Source organism: Ammodytes marinus, assembly GCF_949987685.1.
Source record: "Ammodytes marinus genome assembly, chromosome: 2".
Lineage (NCBI taxonomy): Eukaryota > Metazoa > Chordata > Actinopteri > Uranoscopiformes > Ammodytidae > Ammodytes > Ammodytes marinus.
This window is the reverse complement of record NC_137231.1, coordinates 30,242,740-30,263,544: the sequence shown is the minus strand read 5'-3', so window position 1 is coordinate 30,263,544 and position 20,805 is coordinate 30,242,740. Positions and strand designations below refer to the sequence as shown.

Here is a 20,805-nt window from a genome sequence, read left to right as displayed (position 1 = left end):
GTATAATATTCAACATATTTCAGATACATAATTAAGTAAAGCATAAATGGAGGCATAATCAGGTGTGGGAAGCATTGATGTGAAAATGAAGATTGTGGCATAATGTGATTATATTTTGATTTAATCTTTAATGTAATCTGACATGTTTCAAGAATGAGCAACAACCGTTTGCATTATTATTATTTTTAAATCATATAACAACAGAATTTTACCTTTTTTATTTTTTTCATTCAATCTTATCCTACAATTGTAAAAAAGTTTAAAATTAATTTATATTAATATGTTCAGATTTTTGAAAGAAACAGTGAATGTTTTATTTAATTTGTTATTTGTTTAACATGTGTGTCATGAATGAAACACAGATTACTGGTGATTGTCAGATTTTTTCTGTATATTATTTCCATTTTATTCACATGAACAAACATAATCTATTTCTAAGTTCTTGCTTTTTAGACTGCAGGAAATGCGACTGAATTTACTTGATAAAGTTTGTGTTTTTCTTCAGTCCATCAAATATTGACTTTAAGATTGTGTGGGTGAGGGCTGCAACTAAAAACTGATTCTGTTGCCAATGAATGTGTTTTTTTTTGTTGTTTTTTTACTTAAAAAAATCACCAAAAAAAGCAAAGAAAATACCAGATGAAAACAGCAGATGTGTGCAAATGTTTGTCATTCATGTTTAATAAATCTATCAGTAAAAATCAAAGCTTTGCTGCAGTGTTGTGTGTTTACAAACACAGAATCTGATTCACTTTTCTAATTAAATTATAATTTTATTAAAAACACTTTAACACATTTTCTTGAAGTTATAAACACGTGTAGCACGTTAACAGCAATAATCAGAAGAATCAGATAACTAGAGGATTAATATTACTATACAGAAGAAACCCAAACTGACAATGAAAACAAAGAGACAAGTAGAAAGAGACAACTGAAGAGAAATGATATAAGATGGCTGGAAGCAGAGGGAATGGGAGACACAACTGAAGAACAACACATTTTTACTGTAGCCCACATATGCTGCTATTTCTTTTATATTTTTGGAAGGGGTCGGTAGGTCATGTTTGGTTAGTGAGATCACGTATGAACGCCTTAAGGTAACCTTTGACCTTTTCTTATTAAAACAGGGTCAGCTAGGCATTAACACTGTTACTTGTGAGACTAAAAGTAACATACAATGACTCAGTAGTTCACCTTGAAAAAGCCTTCAATCAAACAAAATGCATTCCTGTATTAAGCCATTTTGTTCGGGAGGAAGGTAAGTGTCCTGTATTTTCTTTTGCTATATTTTGTGAATAAGTAAGTAAGTTAGTTTAAAAATATATATATTTTGTTTGTTGTTTTGGCATCGCTCACCCTGAAGTCAATACTTATTGTTAAGAATAAATACTTTGTGTTTGGACTGCAAAACATTGTTGTCACGGATGATCTTTGGGAGTTGGGAAAAGGTGAGCAAACCTTTATGTTGCCCTCAGGCTCCCCTAGGCTGGGCATTATATTTACTGAAGAGAAGATAGATAGTCCTTTGGCTAGAAGGAATTTGTCCATGATTTAAAAGTGCAATATTTCACTTTGAAAGATATCCTGACTGACACCACCATCTGCTGGTGACAACATGACATCGCAGCATCTCCTGATGTTAGTAGTTTACCACGTGACAGAGGTGAATGAAAGTGAAAGTAGATTTTAACATTGTTGTTCAGAGCCGGGTCGCCATTACAGGGAGTGACATCTCTGCTGGAAAACACACTTTTGGAATATATTAAGTTGAATAGTGAAGAGACTGTAACTTGGTGAGTCCTGAAAGATACATTCAATATCAAATGGCTGAGAAAGTTGCTCTTGTGGAAAGTTTGCTGAACTGCCATGTGTGTTCAGAGACATTCAGAGATCCTGTGTCTCTGAGCTGCAACCACAGCTTCTGTTCAAGCTGTCTGAAAACATTCTGGGAACAAGCTAAGAACAAAAACTGTCCCATTTGTAAAATAAAATCCTCAATAGAAGAACCAAGTGTCAATGTGTCACTGAAGGGGCTGGCTGACTCTTTTGCTGGGAGGCTGAATATTGGTTCAACTGAGACTGAACCAGAGAAGCAGAAAGAGGAGGTTGTGTGTGATAAACATCCAGAAGTCCCTTATTGGTTCTGTGAGGACGAGCAGAGAGCTGTGTGTCCTGTCTGTGAGTTTTCTCTCCACCAGAGTCACAAGGTGGTTCCTGTAGAACAAGCAGTCAGTGGCCTGAAGGACCAGCTGAAATCTGACTTACAGTCTCTACAGGACAAGAGGGACAAATATGAAGAAGCGGAGGAAATATACAATGAAGTGGTTGAACACTCCAAGAAGCAGCTGTTGTCCACAGAGAGGCAGATCAGAGCAGAGTTCAACAAGCTCCAGCAGTTCCTGAAAGAGGAAGAGGAGTCCAGACTGACAGCTCTGAGGGAGGAAGAGGAGCAGAAGGGGAAGACTCTCGGCAGAGAGATGAAGATGATTGAGGAGCAGATCTCCTCTCTGTCAGACAGTATCTCTGCTGTTGAAGAAGAGCTGCAGAAACACAACGTGCCATTCCTCAGCAGTTATAAAGCCACTCAGACCAGAGCCAGAGCCCAGAGCTCAGTGTCAGATCCACAGCTGATCTCTGGAGCTCTGATAGATGTGGCCAAACACCTGGGCAACCTGTCCTTCAGGGTCTGGGAGAAGATGAAGGAGAAGGTCCACTTCAGTCCAGTCATTCTGGACCCAAACACTGCAGACCCCTTTCTCTATCTGTCTGATGATCTGACCAGTGTGAGACATGGAGACACAGAGCAGCAGCTTCCTGACAATCCAGAGAGAGTCGCTAGTGCTGCAGATGTCCTTGGCTCTGAAGGCTTCAGCTCAGGGAAACACAGCTGGGAGGTGGAGGTGGGAGACCATCCTGTCTGGAATATAGGTTTGGCTAAAGAGTCAGTTGACAGGAAGGGGGAGAGATCTGCTTTACCAGAATATGGGATCTGGTGTTTATGGCATGGAGATGGAGAATACGTTGATGTTGCTGGTAAGACTGTCCAAGTGAAGAAAAGTCTCCAGAGGATCAGAGTCCAGCTGGACTATGACAGGGGGGAGGTGTCCTTCTACCACCCTGAAGACATGACTCACATCTGCACTCACAGAGACACTTTCACTGAGAAACTCTTCCCTTATTTCAGTATTGGACCAGCTGGTGATGCTAAAACTGCTGATATCTCTGTGATGTTCAGGGAGGATGGTGAGGTCTGAAAGATGCATGAGGAATGTTTTAACGATGATGGTTTAATGTCAGTTACAAACAATTCTAGTTTGTTCTTTAATAATGAGAATGTAATTTGAAAGAATACTAAGAAAATGTTGAAAAAGTAAGATTTGTTTCTGTTTCAGAAAATGACATGGAATATATTCCTTGATTATTGTTTGATATAATTTTTTTTATTTTTTCATGGACACAATGAAAAAGTAAAGCCTAAGTGGAGGCATAATCAGGTGTGAGAAGCATATCTGTCAAAAGGATGATTGTGGCATAATGTCATTAGATTTTGTTTTAATCTTTAATTTAATTTGAAATGTTTCAAGGGTGAGCAACAACCTTAAGTTTGCATTATTCTTTATTTTTAAATCATATAACAGAAAAAGCTCATCTTGCCTTTTTCATTTTGATATTGTAAACCTTTTACTTTCCATATGATCCAACAATTATTAAAAAAGTTAAAAAGGAACTTTCTCAAAATTAATTTAATATGTTCAGATTTTTGAAAGAAAAAGTGAATGTTAATGTCTATTTCATTTGGTATTTGTTTACCATGTGTGTCATGAATGAAAGGCAGTTTACTGGTGATTGTTCGATTTTTTTCTGTATTTTATTTCAATTGTATTCACATGAACAAACATAATCTTCAAAGTTTTTGCTTATTTATCTGCAGGACATTCTGCTGAATTTACTTGATAAAGTTTGTGTTTCCCTTCAGTCCATCAAACATTGACCTTAAGATTGTGTGGGTGAGGGCTGCAACTTAACACCGTTACTATTGTCAATGAATGTTGTTTTTTGTTTTGTTTTTACTTAGGAAAATATTTTAAAAAAGCAAAGAAAATACCAGATGAAAACGGCAAATTTGTGCAAATGTTGGTTATTTGTGTTTAATAAAGATATCAGTTCAAATCAAAGCTATGCTGCCGTGTTATGTGTTTGCAAACACAGAGAACAATTCACCTTTCTATTTAAATAGTCATTTTATTGATAACACCTTTTAAACATTTTATTGAAGTTATAGTAACACGTGAAACACATAGGAGAATAGAGCAAGAATCCAAAAACTAGAGGATTAAATATTAGCCTATTATACAGAAGGTAGAAAGAGCCAACTGCAGAGAAATGATAGAATACGGCTGGAAACAGAGGGAATACTGCTCTTAGGAGGAACTACTGTAAGGTGCTCTTAGAGCAGTATTAGAATATGCAGCAGAGATGCCTTAAGAGCAGCCAATGAATGCTGCATGGAAATACTGTAAGGTGTTCTATAAACAGTGTTTACCTTGTCATTACCTTGACTGTCACGATCTCCTGGGAAGTGTTGTGATGTCCTGAGAAAAAAATTTAATAATCCAAGTCCCGCCTCCTGCTGTCTCTGATTGGGCGGCCGAGAGAGCCAATGGCATGCAATGCAATGTATTTATTCAATAACTAAAAGTCCAATCTGCGTATAGGCAACCAGCATTCAGTAGAAAATGAGAATCCAAAACAAAATTTTAAAAACAAACAAGTGTCCCGTTGACTGTCATGCAAAGGAAATGTCAGCTATGTCTCTAGTTAGTTGCAGTTTTGTAATACTGTGTAATCCCTCATTTTAAAAAATGTGAATCTTATTATATTGATTTTAAGGCAAGTAACAACAGAGACTTTTGCACTGTACATGCTGCTATTTAGTCTCAAAGGGGTCGGGGGGTCATGTGTGGTTAGCACGATCACATGAACGCCTTAAGGTAACCCTTGGCCTTTTCTTATTAAAACAGGGCCAGCTAGGCAATAACACTGTTACTGGAGGAGACAAGTATACAACACAACGACTCAGTGGTTCACCTTGAAAAAGCCTTCATTCAAAAGAAACTGTCGGAGGGATAGTTCACACAAAATACAATCCTTTATTATATGAGTTTTAAAGTGATACATGTTCCACTCTGGCAAAGCCGTAATGACCTAAGTGTAAAAAGAAAAAGAAAAAGGCACAATAAAACTGAAAAATAATTTCAAAAAACAACTTCAATCTAAAGATGCAGAAGAAAATTAGCAAAAAAAGAAAAGTAAATTACTCACCATATTGGTCGTTACAAAAAAAAATACATGCAGGATGCAAATTGGGTGTACCGTCCCTTTAAACCCAGTCATGTTTTACATGGAGCAGTGTCCCTCTGAACAACGACAGACACAAGTGCATGGGCTGTACAATAGGAAAACAACAACAACGACAACAGAATAAGAAGCACAATAATAATATCCACTAAAATAAATAAATAAATATTCAAAATAAATAGAAACCTGAGGACTTATTCACCAAAAACCGACTGCCCGGTCTCTTAATATCTTGGTCTGACCAATAGGGGCGAGACAAATATAAAGGCAGACGATGGTGGACAAGCAAAGTACAGAGGAGCCCAACGCAACTCGAACCCCTCCCTCCCAAAACACAAATAACAAAAAACAAAGTAAAAACAGTTTTCAGTGCTGCAAAGTCCATCGGATTAATCCTGCCATCCCCTGGCACAAGCACGTTGTATCATAAAAAGCTGATAATACATAAAAACACATTCAAATTAAAAAACAGATCAAATCATAAGGAAAAAAAAAGAGTCTTAGGCTGAAGGCAGGGGACTGATATGTCCTCCGAAATAAAGCCAACACCTTCCATCTCCCACACAACACACACACCTCTATAAACTCTCCCCCAGGCTTGTAAAGAGTAGCCCACACACTAAGAGCGACGGATGTCCTGTACAAGCTTGCAGACACACACACACACACACACACACACACACACACACACACACACACACACACACACACACACAAACAAACACATTTTGCACTCTGTTGCAAAGGACTGCCCTGAAATGAGGAACCCGACCACACAACAGATAAACTGACCATGTTAGGAAGTGGAAAAGTGTTCCTTGGTTGATAGATAAGCTTAACAATAGTTTTTCCTTGACATCTGATTGAAATTGGTCGATGTTGTGTTATATAAATGAAATGGACAAAGCTTGACATGAGACTTTCAGATAGGGTTAAAACATCCTGATTTTGAGATCAATAAGTAAGATTTGTATCATCCTTTATTTCATTTGGAATATATGAATCAAAAATGTACTTGACCTTTGTCTGTTATACTGTTGCACGAGGTGACATGTTATTTTATCCCTGACGCGACTGTTGTTTACTTGAAGTCAAACCAATATACTGTACACTGCCCTGCTGCTGCAAACACTCAACATAGGACCAAATCTACAGATTTTCTTCAATTTTTCAGCCTTTTTTCTTTTTTCTCTGACAGTTTACCGATAAACAGGGAGTGTTTTACTTGATGCATATTGCATAATCATCTTTCGTGCTCTTTAATTCATTCTGGGACCCGATGTCATAATTTTAATTTCAATGTGCGCTCTCATAGTGAAAAGCCTCTCTTCTCTACCCTCTTCTCCAGGAATGCCCAGTGTCCTGGACTGGACGGAGGATGGCTTCAGCATGTGTTTTGGGGTCAACCACTTGGGCCACTTCCTCCTGACCAATCTGCTCCTGCCTCGCCTGAGGGAGTGCGCTCCCAGCCGGGTGGTCACTCTCACATGCTCCACCTACAAATACCAGAAACTAGACTTCCAGGACCTCAACTACAACCTGCTGCCCTTCTTCACCCACTGCCGCAGCAAGCTGGCCAACATCTACTTCAGCCATGAACTGGCTCGCATCACCGAGGGGAAAGGGGTGACCACCTACGCTGTGCATCCCGGTAAGAGCTTTAAAAAAATTAAATTAAATATTAAAAAAGAACCAACTTACAAGAAAAACATACAAAGAATAACCAGGTGTTTTTCTGTTTTGGGCTGATTTTGTCTTTTTTGGAAAAACAATCTATTATTATCAAGCTTTGGAGCACGTCCAGTTTCAACAGTTAGTACTGAAGTACAAGTGTTAAAAGCATTTAGAGCATTAGCCGAGTCAGAAGATTTGATTTAAATTGCCCCACCCCCTAACATGCACAATGTATATTCCTGACATTAGTAATCTATCCTAATATCTCTGCTTTCATATGTTGTATCCAGGTTTTGTCCAGAGTGGTTGGACGTGCCACTACTCCTTCCTGTACCGCATGCTGATGCAGGTGGTCATGTGGATGTTCTATGTGTCGCCTGAGGTTGGCGCTCAGACTGTCGTCTACTGCGCTGTGACGGACGAAGCTGCCAAACACAGCGGGGGATACTTCGTGGACTGTCGACCTGCTACTCTGCGTCCTTTCGCAAGAGACGCTGGTGTGGCAAAGAAACTGTGGGAGGCCAGTGAGAGGCTGGTGAAAGCGGCTTGATGGTGGAAGTTGAGGAAACTGGTTCTTTGTTCTCATTTTTTGACAAGAGTTACGTTTGGTCATGTATTTATTTTGTATATATTTACATTTTTGTTATGCAAAATTCAGATGCAGGATTTTTTTTTTTAAGTGCATGTGTTCTTTTAAAGGAAACGTTTTGTGGATTATAATTTATTTCTATGAACAAGTTTTACACTGTCTTTTGGAGAGCATGTTTTCATTTAATGATTTGAGAAATGTTATGCTTGAACACGTTTGTTGTGGAAAATACCATTTTCAATTCAAAATAAACTTTTTTCTTTATCAAGAGTCTTAAGTCACTTCATGTGGAAAGTTAAACCTTTTAATGCATCACATACACTACCTGCTGGTCACTACATTAAATGTCAGCCTGTGATTTACTAAAGGAAGTCAATTGAATCTGATGTCAACGGAGCTCTCAACAAATTACTGAACACCTGGTGAAGCCAGGTTGCATTTTAATATGCCAAGATCTATATTGTGTCTATGTCTTGCGATAAGAATATGTTAAACAGAGAGAGTTAAGTATTTAGGTCAACTGGGTAACATAAACAGTAATACCAACCGATGAGCAGAGCATGTTTCCTGTTACAGTGACTCAAAAAATAAAAATGCTGTAAAACTGGTTGTGTGTCACTCCGCCACCACTCCTTGTTGCTGTTATTTTAAGAGACTTTTCCTTCTTTATTTAGTGAAACAAAAGCATGAAAGAGATATTTTACTGGTTTCACCATTTGTGTTTGTCTTCCTACATAACCTAATAGCTACTAGTAAAGTGTCCCTAAAATAAAAGTGCAATATTTCACTCCGATAGATATCCGGACACCACCAACTGACATAGCAGCACCTCCAGGTGTTAATAATTTACCACGTGACTGAGGTGAATGAGAATGAAAGTAGGTTTTGACATTGTTGATCAGTACGGAGTCACCATTACAAGGAGTGACATCTCTGCTGGAAAAAACATTTGGAATATATTGAGTTGAAAAGTGAAGAGATTGTAACTTGGTGAGTCCTGTTACTGAAAGATAAATTCATTATCAAATGGCTGAGAAAGTTGCTCTTGTGGAAAGTTTCCTGAACTGCCATGTGTGTTCAGAGACGTTCAGAGATCCTGTGTCTCTGAGCTGCAACCACAGCTTCTGTTCAAGCTGTCTGAAAACATTCTGGGAACAAGCTAAGAACAAAAACTGTCCCACTTGTAAAAGGAAATCCTCAAAGGAACATTTTGTAAACTTTGATCTGAAGCAGTTGGCTGACTCTTTTGCTGGGAGACAGAAAACTGGATCGCCTGAGAGTGAAAAGGAAGATAAGAAGTTGGAGGTGGTGTGTAAACATCAAGAAGAGCCTAAACTGTTCTGTGAGGACGAGCAGATAGCTGTGTGTCCTGTCTGTGAGTTTTCTCTCCACCAGAGTCACAAGGTGGTTCCTGTAGAACAAGCAGTCAGTGGCCTGAAGGACCAGCTGAAATCTGACTTAAAGTCTCTACAGGACAAGAGGGACAAATACAAACAAGTGAAGGAATCCTACAATGAAGTGGTTCAACACTCCAAGAAGCAGCTGTTGTCCACAGAGAGGCAGATCAGAGCAGAGTTCAACAAGCTCCAGCAGTTCCTGAAAGAGGAAGAGGAGTCCAGACTGGCAGCTCTGAAGGAGGAAGAGGAGCAGAAGGGGAAGACTCTCGGCAGAGAGATGAAGATGATTGAGGAGCAGATCTCCTCTCTGTCAGACAGTATCTCTGCTGTTGAAGAAGAGCTGCAGAAACACAACGTGCCATTCCTCAGCAGTTATAAAGCCACTCAGACCAGAGCCCGAGTCCAGAGCTCAGTGTCAGATCCACAGCTGGTCTCTGGAGCTCTGATAGATGTGGCCAAACACCTGGGCAACCTGTCCTTCAGGGTCTGGGAGAAGATGAAGGAGAAAGTCCACTTCAGTCCCGTCATTCTGGACCCAAACACTACAAACCCCTGGCTCTATCTGTCTGATGATCTGACCAGTGTGAGACAGGGAGACACAAAGCAGCAGCTTCCTGACAATCCAGAGAGATGCTCTTATTATGCCATTGTTCTGGGCTCTGAAGGCTTCAGCTCAGGGAAACACAGCTGGGAGGTGGAGGTGGGAGACCATCCTGGCTGGATTGTAGGTTTTGCAAGAGAGTCTGTTGACAGGAAGGAAAAGTTATCTGCGTCACCAGAATATGGGTTCTGGTGTTTATGGCACGGTGATGGAAAATACACTAATGTAGCTGGTCAGACCGTCACAGTGAAGAAGAGTCTCCAGAGGATCAGAGTCCAGCTGGACTATGACAGGGGGGAGGTGTCCTTCTACCGCCCTGAAGACATGACTCACATCTACACTCACAGAGACACTTTCACTGAGAAACTCTTCCCATATTTCAATATTGGAAAGGCTGGTAATGCTAAAACTGCTGATATCTCTGTGATGTTCAGGGAGGGTGGTGAGGTCTGAGAGATGCATGAGGAATGTTATAACGATGGTGGTTTAATGTCAGTTACAAACAATTCCAGTTTGTTCTTTAAAAGTGATAATGTAATTTGAAAGTACATTAAGAAAATGTTGAAAAAGTAAGATTAGTTTCTGTTTCAGAAAATGACATGGAATATATTCCTTGATTATTGTTTGATATAATTTTTTATTTTTTTCATGGACACAATGAAAAAGTAAAGCCTAAATGGAGGCATACTCTGGTGTGAGAAGCATATGTGACAAAATGATGATCGTGCCATAATGTCATTAGATTTTAATTTAATCTTTAATTTAATTTGAAATGTTTCAAGGATGAGCAACAACCTTAGTTTGCATTATTCTTTATTTTTAAATCATATAACAGAAAAAGCTCATCTTACCTTTTTTATTTTTGACATTGTAAACTTTTTACTTTCCATCTTATCCAACAATTATAAAAAAAATGTAAAAGGGAACTTTCTCAAAATTCATTTAATATGTTCAGATTTTTGAAAGAAAAAGTGAATGTTAATGTCTATTTCATTTGTTATTTGTTTACCATGTGTGTCATGAATGAAAGGCAGATTACTGGTGATTGTTAGATTTTTTCTGTATTTTATTTCAATTGTATTCACATGAACAAACATAATCTTCAAAGTTTTTGCTTATTTATCTGCAGGACATTCTGCTGAATTTGCTTGATAAAGTTTGTGTTTCTCTTCAGTCCATCAAACATTGACCTTAAGATTGTGTGGGTGAGGGCTGCAACTTAACACCGTTACTATTGTAAATGAATGTGTTTTTTGTTTTTTTTTACTTTGGAAAATATCAAAAAAGCAAAGAAACTACCAGATGAAACCGGCAAATTTGTGCAAATATTTGTTTTTTGTGTTTAATAAAGATATCAGTTCAAATCAAAGCTATGCTGCCGTGTTATGTGTTTGCAAACACAGAGAACAATTCAACTTTCTATTTAAATGGTCATTTTATTGATAACACCTTTTAAACATTTTATTGAAGGTATAGTAACACGTGAAGCACATAGGAGAATAGAGCAAGAATCCGAAGAATCCGAAAACTAGAGGATTAATATTTGCCTATTATACTGAAGGTAGAAAGAGCCAACTGCAGAGAAATTATAGAATACGGCTGGAAACAGAGGGAATACTGCTCTTAGGAGGAACTACTGTGTGGTGCTCTTAGAGCAGTATTAGAATATATGCAGCAGAGGTGCCTTAAGAGCAGCCAATGAATGCTGCATGGAAATACTGTAAGGTGCTCTAAAAGCAGTGTTTATTTACCTTGTCATTACCTTGACTGTCACGATCTCCTGGGAAGTGTTGTGATGTCCTGAGAAAAAATTCTAATAATCCAAGTCACGCCTCCTGATGTCTCTGATTGGGCGGCCGAGAGAACCAATGACATGCAATGCAACGTATTTATTCAATAACTGTGAAGACCACTTTGCGTATAGGCAACCAGCATTCAGTAGTCCCGTTGACTGTCATGCAAAGGAAATGTCAGCTATGCCTCTAGTTAGTTGCAGTTTTGTAATACTGTGTAATCCCTCATTTTAAAAAATGTGAATCTTATTATATTGATTTTAAGGCAAGTAAACACAATAACAACAGACACTTTTGCACTGTACATGCTGCTATTTCGTCTCGAAGGGGTCGGGGGGTCATGTGTGGTTAGCACGATCACATATGAACGCCTTAAGGTAACCCCTGACCTTTTAGTATTAAAACAGGGCCAGCTAGGCATTAACACTGTTACTGGAAGAGACAAGTATACAACACAACGACTCAGTGGTTCACCTTGAAAAAGCCTTCATTCAAAAGAAACTGTCGGAGGGATAGTTCACACAAAATACAATCCTTTATTATATGAGTTTTAAAGTGATACATGTTCCACTCTGGCAAAGCCGTAATGACCTAAGTGTAAAAAGAAAAAGAAAAAGGCACAATAAAACTGAAAAATTATTTCAAAAAACAACTTCAATCTAAAGATGCAGAAGAAAATTAGCAAAAAAAGAAAAGTAAATTACTCACCATATTGGTCGTTACAAAAAAAGACATGCAGGATGCAAATTGGGTGTACCGTCCCTTTAAACCCAGTCATGTTTTACATGGAGCAGTGTCCCTCTGAACAACGACAGACACAAGTGCATGGGCTGTACAATAGGAAAACAACAACGACAACAGAATAAGAAGCACAATAATAATATCCACTAAAATAAATAAATAAATATTCAAAATAAATAGAAACCTGAGGACTTATTCACCAAAAACCGACTGCCCGGTCTCTTAATATCTTGGTCTGACCAATAGGGGCGAGACAAATATAAAGGCAGACGATGGTGGACAAGCAAAGTACAGAGGAGCCCAACGCAACTCGAACCCCTCCCTCCCAAAACACAAATAACAAAAAACAAAGTAAAAACTGTTTTCAGTGCTGCAAAGTCCATCGGATTAATCCTGCCATCCCCTGGCACAAGCACGTTGTATCATAAAAAGCTGATAATACATAAAAACACATTCAAATTAAAAAACAGATCAAATCATAAGAGAAAAAAAAGAGTCTTAGGCTGAAGGCAGGGGACTGATATGTCCTCCGAAATAAAGCCAACGCCTTCCATCTCCCACACAACACACACACCTCTATAAACTCTCCCCCAGGCTTGTAAAGAGTAGCACACACACTAAGAGCGACGGATGTCCTGTACAAGCTTGCAGACACACACACACACACACACAAATGCACACGCACACACACACTCACACAAACAAATTTTGCACTCTGTTGCTATGGACTGCCCTGAAATGAGGAACCTGACCACACAACAGATAAACTGACCATGTTAGAAAGTGGAAAAGTGTTCCTTGGTTGATAGATAAGCTTAACAATTGTTTTTCCTTGCCATCTGATTGAAATTGGTCGATGTTGTGTTATATAAATTAAATGGACATAGCTTGACATGAGACTTTCAGATAGGATTAAAACATCCTGATTTTGAGATCAATAAGTAAGATTTGTATCATCCTTTATTTCATTTGGAATATATGAATCAAAAATGTACTTGACCTTTGTCTGCTATACTGTTGCACGAGGTGACATGTTATTTTATCCCTGCCGCGACTGTTGTTTACTTGAAGTCAAACCAATATACTGTACACTGCCCTGCTGCTGCAAACACTCAACATAGGACCAAATCTACAGATTTTCTTAAATTTTTCAGCCTATTTTATTTTTTCTTGGACAGTTTACCGATAAACAGGGAGTGTTTTACTTGATGCATATTGCATAATCATCTTTCGTGCTCTTTAATTCATTCTGGGACCCGATATCATAATTTTAATTTCAATGTGCGCTCTCATAGTGAAAAGCCTTTCTTCTCTACCCTCTTCTCCAGGAATGCCCAGTGTCCTGGACTAGACGGAGGACGGAGGACGGAGGACGGAGGACGGCTTCAGCATGTGTTTTGGGGTCAACCACTTGCGTCAAGTCAGCCGTTCGCATTGTTACTGTACCGGTGCTTAGAACGGCAAAAAGTCACGTGGACTCAATTATTTTACACATCATAATGGGTTTGCGGAAAGACACAATAGATTATATGAACGTACCCGAGTATAACCATATAAAATATGTACACAACATTTTCTTCATCTTGAAACTTTCATAAAAGAAATACCTTTTTTGTGGGATTTATAGATACCTGTAGACTACAAGTACAACAGCTGGTTACAACATGACATAGCAGCTCCTCAGGTGTTTATAATTTGCCACGTTACAGTCAATAGTATCATCATCCTGATCATCATAGTCATCTTCATTATATCATCTGGAGACAAAAAGAGTTGTATAAACTTAGAAAGCGGAGAAAATAAATGGAGAAAGGTAAAGTACACCAGCATTCTATAGAAAAAGAGAAATCAAATAAAAAGGGGAAAAAAAGAAAAACGTGTCCTGTATAGACAATGAAACTGCAAAATAATTTCAAAAGACAGCTTCATCCTGAAGATGCAGTAGAAAAGTAGTGATAAAAGAAAAGCACCCCCCTACAGATACCTGTAGTGGGGCGTTCAGGCATTTATTTGCTAGCTTAACTTTTGTACTTAAGTAAATGCTAAATAATGTACACTACACATATTGTGTAGTATACATACATATTGTGATAGGAATATGTTAAAGAGAGTTCAGTATTTAGTTCAACTGGGTAACATAAACAGTCATACCGACCTATGAGCAGAGCATGTTTTCTGTTACAGTGACTCAAAAAATAAAAATGTTGTAAAACTGGTTTCATGTCAGTCCGCCTGAACAAGTGCTGGTATTTAATGAGCCGTTTCCTTATTTATTTAGTCAAACAGAAGCATGAAACTGATGTTTTACTGATTTAAATGTTTGTGTTTGTATTCATACATAAACCTGTAGCTACAAGTAAATTGTCCCTAAATCAAAAGTGCAATATTTGACTCTGATAGATATCCAGACACCACCAACTGCTGGTGAAAACATGACATAGCGGCATCTCCAGGTGTTCATAATTTACCATGTGACTGAGGTGAATGAGAATGAAAGAACATTTTAACATTGTTGATCAGTACGGAGTCACCATTACAGGGAGTGACATCTCTGCTGGAAAACAAACATTTTGAATATATTGAGTTGAAAAGACTAAGAGACTAACTTGGTGAGTCCTGTTACTGAGAGATAAATTCAATATCAAATGGCTGAGAAAGCTCTTTTTGAGAGATACCTGAACTGCTAGTGGCAATCATCAACTTCCTGTCAGAGAGAAAGCTTCCTCTGCGTGGCCCCTCTGACACACTTAATGAACTAGGACTAGGCAATGGACATGTCATGGGTCAGGTTCAGTTAATGGCTCAGTTTGACCCTGTGATGTGGGATCCTCTTAGACCAATCCAAGCTAAGAAAGCCTCTGACACGTACCTGGGTAGTCTCATCCAAAATGAAAAAAAGCTAGTGACTTTTGTTCATCCCTGGTATGGAGTATCTCAGTGTGCGCGATATAAGGTACATTAGATGCAAGGGCCCCCAAATGACTGTTCGCCTGGAGCCCCAAAATGGCTAAGTTCGCCACTGCTGCCATGTGTGTTCAGAGACTTTCAGTGGATAATGATGGATAGATCATCATTATCCACTTGGACGTTGAAAATGTGCCAGGCACCCCTTTTAGCTCGTCCCTACGTCACCACATTAATGCACTGCGGACTTCGAGCAGCAAGTTATCTAGCATCATCTCAGATCCATAAGTATGATAAAACATGATAAAAACCAGCAAAACAGACATTGGGAAGGATTTTTACCTGCTCCGCCATTGTAGGCGCATAAACATTCATCCATGTGTCGCTCTGGCGTGCACCGGCAGTGAGAACATGAGTGAGACGGGTGCGGACGGGTGTCGGTTTGTAGCGTTTTCTCTTGTGATTGGATAAAATTTCGTGATACTACATAAAGTTTAATTGCTTATTACATGCAGAGCAGCTGACTAAGAGATTGGCTTTATGAAACGCGTACATTGTGTAAGTGATTACTGTATGAATAAAGAGCGATTTAACACTTATATTAATAGAAATAAACCGCTTACTTCACCTTTAAGCTTGGTGTCAATTACAGTTTTTCTCAGTTGCTTTGGTGCTTTTCTCAGATCAGAATAAAAATTCTCATAACTATTAGTTCAACCTCCGCAACATTTAGTCATTTGAGCACATCATAGTAGCAATTTCTCCTTCCTCTGAACAAATTGCAAATGCTTTTGGACATGTATCAGTTGCTTTCAAACAATTATCTGCTGTTTTATAACATTGTCATTTGCTTATGTCATGTCAGTCAAAATTAACTATACTTATGGATGCTGAATAGTCGTTCCCAATAAAACTAATAGTCTTCATTTCATTGCTTGAGTCATTACATACAAAATTGTTGAACTAGTTATCAAATTCTGTCAAGCAAATTGTATACTTTTCTTTATCATAGATACTTTCCTCGCTGCATTGCGAGGAATACTATCCGTTGTGATGTAGATGAAAATATGTTTTTGTGCACAGCTCTACCAAAAGGGTGTTTTTTTATGTTTGTTCTAAATAAGTGACTGAAGTGTATTTTTCTTTTGCACAATGCTGTAGAATTGCAAAGAGCATATACAGTAAAAATGTGAAACATACGTATTCAGTGTCTTGTTCTCACTTACTCCCCTAACTACAGCAATGTGTAACTTTACTGTAGTTTTCAAATGGCTGTACAAGTAGTGTATAGTGCTGTCTTGAGCATTTTCAGATAGTGTCACCGAGTTCTGACCTTTTTTTTGCATTGGAAAACACTGAGAGAATAAACTGTCATAATGAAAACATGACAAAGCTATTTGACTATCTTGTTCATAAACGATGGTGTCAAGACTTCTCATTTTGATGACAATGGCAGTTTCATTGACATGAATACTTGCTTTTGAGGAATAGACTATCCATTTTGAGCAAGTGACGTATACTTTTGCAGGTTATCCACAAGGTTTTGCAGTTTGTACTAATTGTTTTGAGAAATGCACTAACTGCTGTGCAAATGTTAATAGTGATGTGAGAAAAGCACCAAAGCGACTGAGAAAAACTCTAATGAAATATATACAAAATCATTAGCACAGTCAATTTGTGTCTTTGACTTGAAAAGCAATTTATTTAATTTTTTAAATTTGTATTCTTAGTTGTGCACGTTAAGAGAGCAGAACATGTTTCCTGTTACAGTGGCTCATGAATAAAAAGATTGTCAAACTGGTCTGGTGTCAGTCCGCCCCTTGCGATGTTCAGTCCTCACTGGAGGACGAAAGAGAATAACACCATTCATTGTTTCTGGCATTTAATGAGCATTTCATTGTTTATTTAGTGAAACTATAATTATTATTTTTTTATTTCCTATGGTTACCTGTAGCTAGAGGAAAAATGTACATGAATTAAAAGTGAAATAGTTCACTCTGAAAGATAACCGGACAGTACCATCTGCTGGTGACACTGTGACATAGCAGCATCTCCAGGTGTTAATAATTTACCATGTGACAGGTGAATAAAACTGAAAGTAGATGTTGACATTTTTGTTCGGAGCTGAGACGCCATTACAGGGAGTGACATCTCTGGTGGAAAACACACGTTTGGAATAAAGTACAGAAGAGACTGTAACTTGGTGAGTCCTACTACTTAAAGATAAATTCGATATAAAATGGCTGAGAAAGTTGCTCTTAAGGAAAGTTTCCTGGACTGCCCCGTGTGTCTAGAGACGTTCAGAGATCCTGTGTCTCTAAGCTGCGGCCACAGCTTCTGTTCAAGCTGCCTGCAAGTAACCTGGAAAAAAGCTGAAAACAAAAATTGTCCCATTTGTAGAAGGAAATCCTCAAAGGAGTTTCCATTAGTGAACTTTGCACTAAAGGATCTGGCTGACTCTTGGAAGCTGAATATTGGCTCATCCCAGAGTGAAAAGGGAGAGAAGAATGTGGATGTGGTGTGTAGTAAACATCCAGAAGTGCCTACACTGTTCTGTGAGGACGAGCAGAGAGCTGTGTGTCCTGTCTGTGAGTTTTCTCTCCACCAGAGTCACAAGGTGGTTCCTGTAGAACAAGCAGTCGGTGGCCTGAAGGACCAGCTGAAATCTGACTTAAAGTCTCTACAGGACAAGAGGGACAAATACAAACAAGTGAAGAAAACCTACAATGAAGTGGTTGAACACTCCAAGAAGCAGCTGTTGTCCACAGAGAGGCAGATCAGAGCAGAGTTCAACAAGCTCCAGCAGTTCCTGAAAGAGGAAGAGGAGTCCAGACTGGCAGCTCTGAGGGAGGAAGAGGAGCAGAAGGGGAAGACTCTCGGCAGAGAGATGAAGATGATTGAGGAGCAGATCTCCTCTCTGTCAGACAGTATCTCTGCTGTTGAAGAAGAGCTGCAGAAACACAACGTGCCATTCCTCAGCAGTTATAAAGCCACTCAGACCAGAGCCAGAGTCCAGAGCTCAGTGTCAGATCCACAGCTGGTCTCTGGAGCTCTGATAGATGTAGCCAAACACCTGGGCAACCTGTCCTTCAGGGTCTGGGAGAAGATGAAGGAGAAGGTCCACTTTAGTCCTGTCATTCTGGACCCAAACACTGCAGACCCCATTCTCTATCTGTCTGATGATCTGACCAGTGTGAGACGTGGAGACACAAATCAGCAGCTTCCTGACAATCCAGAGAGATGCTCTAAGTATGCCATTGTTCTGGGCTCTGAGGGCTTCAGCTCAGGGAAACACAGCTGGGAGGTGGAGGTGGGAGACCATCCTGACTGGATTATAGGTTTGGCTAAAGAGTCAGTTGACAGGAAGGGGGAGATATTATCTGCTTCACCAGAAAATGGGATCTGGGGTTTATGGCATAGAGATGGAAGATACACTAATGGAGCTAGTCAGACCGTCACAGTGAAGAAGAGTCTCCAGAGGATCAGAGTCCAGCTGGACTATGACAGGGGGGAGGTGTCCTTCTACCACCCTGAAGACATGACTCACATCTGCACTCACAAAGACACTTTCACTGAGAAACTCTTCCCTTATTTCGGTATTGGAAAGGCTGGTGATGCTAAAACTGCTGATATCTCTGTGATGTTCAGGGAGGGTGGTGAGGTCTAAGAGATTCATGAGGAATGTTATAACGATGGTGGTTTAATGTCAGTTACAAACAATTCCAGTTTGTTCTTTAATAATGAGAATGTAATTTGAAAGAATATTAAGAAAATGTTCAAAAAGTAAGATTTGTTTCTGTTTCAGAAAATTACATGGAATATATTCCTTGATTATTGTTTGATACAATATTTTTTATTTTTTCATGGACACAATGAAAAAGTAAAGTCTAAATGGAGGTTTAATCAGGTGTGAGAAGCATATGCGTCAAAAGGATGATTGTGGCATAATGTGATTATATTTTGATTTAATCTTTAATTTAATTTGAATTGTTTCAAGGATGAGCAACAACCTTAAGTTTGCATTATTCTTTATTTTTAAATCATATAACAGAAAAAGCTCAGCTTACCTTTTTTATTTTGACATTGTAAACTTTTTTACTTTCCATCTGATCCAACAATTATAAAAAAAAATGTAAAAGGAACTTTCTCAAAATTCATTTAATATGTTCAGATTTTTGAAAGAAAAAGTGAATGTTAATGTCTATTTCATTTGTTATTTGTTTACCATGTGTGTCATGAATGAAAGGCAGATTACTGGTGATTGTTAGATTTTTTCTGTGTTTTATTTCAATTTTATTCACATGAACAAACATAATCTTCAAGGTTTTTGCTTATTTGACTGCAGGAAATTCTGCTGAATTTGCTTGATAAAGTTTGTGTTTTTCTTCAGTCATTCAAATATTGACTTTAATTGTGTGGGTGAGGGCTGCAACAAAAACTATATTGTCAATGAATGTGGTTTCTATTTTTTTTCTTTTATTTTTTACTTAAAAAAATTATACAAAAAAAGCAAAAAGAAAATAGTCTAACAGATGAAAACAGCGAATTTCTGTTACTGGTGATTAATAAATGATTTTAACCTTTAATCGTTGTAACTGTGTATATTTAAATATGGATTACATATAGGCTATCTGGCATGTGCAACTTTACCACATATCTTGATCTCCAACATTAATATCTATCTCTTTATGATCACATTGCAGAGATCATTTCGTAACTCTTGGAACATGTATTAAGGTGTAGCTGCTGCTTGATCCTGTGTGTTCATGTTAACTGTCAGATGTGAAACAACCAGTCAGCACATGAGTCATAGTTGGATGAACTCCAGCATCTTAATTAGATAACTGTGGATTCACTTTATGTTGGATTCAAATAGTGAAATGATGTCCCGAGTTACTTCTATCAATATAAATCAAAGCTATGCTGCAGTCTTATGTGTTTGCAAACACAGAGAAGAATTCACCTTTCTATTTAAATGATAATTTCATTGATAACACACATTTTCTTAACATGTGTAGAACGTAAGAGAACAGCAATAATCCGAAGAATCAGAAAACAAGATGATTTAATATTATTATACAGAAGAAACCGAAACTGACAAAGTAAAAAAGAGACAAAAAGCGACAGTAGAAAGAGCCAACTGCAGAGAAATGATAGAATAGGCTACGTCTGGAAACAGAGGGTATGGGAGAGAGTGAAAGACGGCCTATGGAGAGAAGCAGACTCGGTGTTGTCAGGGCAACTTTTAGTCACTGGCTGGAGACAGAATACGGCAGAGGTTTTCAGAGTGAAGACAGCGCATGCATCAAAATAGAAAAAATAAATATAATTATTATTATTTTCTACAAAAAAATATATTCGGGGCTAGTTATATTATACCCGGGGATTTAGCCGCGAATAAAACAGCCTATGACGTCACTAGACAAGGGGAGCAGTGATTGTAGTTTACATGTAGCCTATAGGCCTATGGGCTGCACAATTAATCATTTTCAATCTTGATTTTAGCTTCGATCGTTCCTACAGAATCATGACACTAAAAAGTCAACTCATTGTGCAGTTGCATTAGAATCATCAAACTGCCGTCCCTCCGTGTGTCTGTGCTTTACCTTGTGTGACTGCGCCCCCTGCTGGAGCCCGTTCACTCCTTGAAATGCCTCTAATCTGTCAGCTGCACTGAAAACAGAGAAAAAGCATGCAACATAATCTTCATCACATTATCATCATCACCCCCGTCAACTTCCTCATAGT

At 38.5% G+C, this 20,805-nt stretch overlaps 3 protein-coding genes across 3 annotated transcripts; all 3 read left to right on the top strand.

Moving 5' to 3' along the window:
* The first annotated feature begins 1,725 nt into the window (after positions 1-1,725).
* LOC307265850 (zinc-binding protein A33-like) lies at positions 1,726-3,980 on the top strand. Its single transcript, XM_080047668.1, has one exon. The coding sequence runs from the start codon at positions 1,824-1,826 to the stop codon at positions 3,252-3,254; it is 1,431 nt and encodes a 476-aa protein (XP_079903794.1). The 5' UTR covers positions 1,726-1,823; the 3' UTR covers positions 3,255-3,980.
* LOC307265896 (retinol dehydrogenase 14-like) lies at positions 1,730-7,582 on the top strand (the record flags this gene model as incomplete). The annotated part of the gene is made up of 3 exons (XM_080047726.1): positions 1,730-1,793; positions 6,707-7,009; positions 7,323-7,582. Exons 2-3 carry the CDS (start codon positions 6,709-6,711, stop codon positions 7,580-7,582), a joined length of 561 nt encoding a protein of 186 aa, XP_079903852.1. The 5' UTR covers positions 1,730-1,793; positions 6,707-6,708.
* Positions 7,583-8,559: 977 nt separating this feature from the next.
* On the top strand, positions 8,560-18,724 carry LOC307256812 (nuclear factor 7, brain-like; the record flags this gene model as incomplete). Its single annotated transcript, XM_080035914.1, has 2 exons — positions 8,560-8,926; positions 17,546-18,724. The coding sequence occupies exons 1-2, from the start codon at positions 8,648-8,650 to the stop codon at positions 18,722-18,724; spliced, it is 1,458 nt and encodes a 485-aa protein (XP_079892040.1). The 5' UTR covers positions 8,560-8,647.
* Between the last annotated feature and the right edge of the window lie 2,081 nt (positions 18,725-20,805).

Bases quoted from the DNA above. Each gene is read 5' to 3' on its own strand.
- LOC307265850 (XM_080047668.1), top strand. From the start codon at position 1,824: ATGGCTGAGAAAGTTGCTCTTGTGGAAAGTTTGCTGAACTGCCATGTG.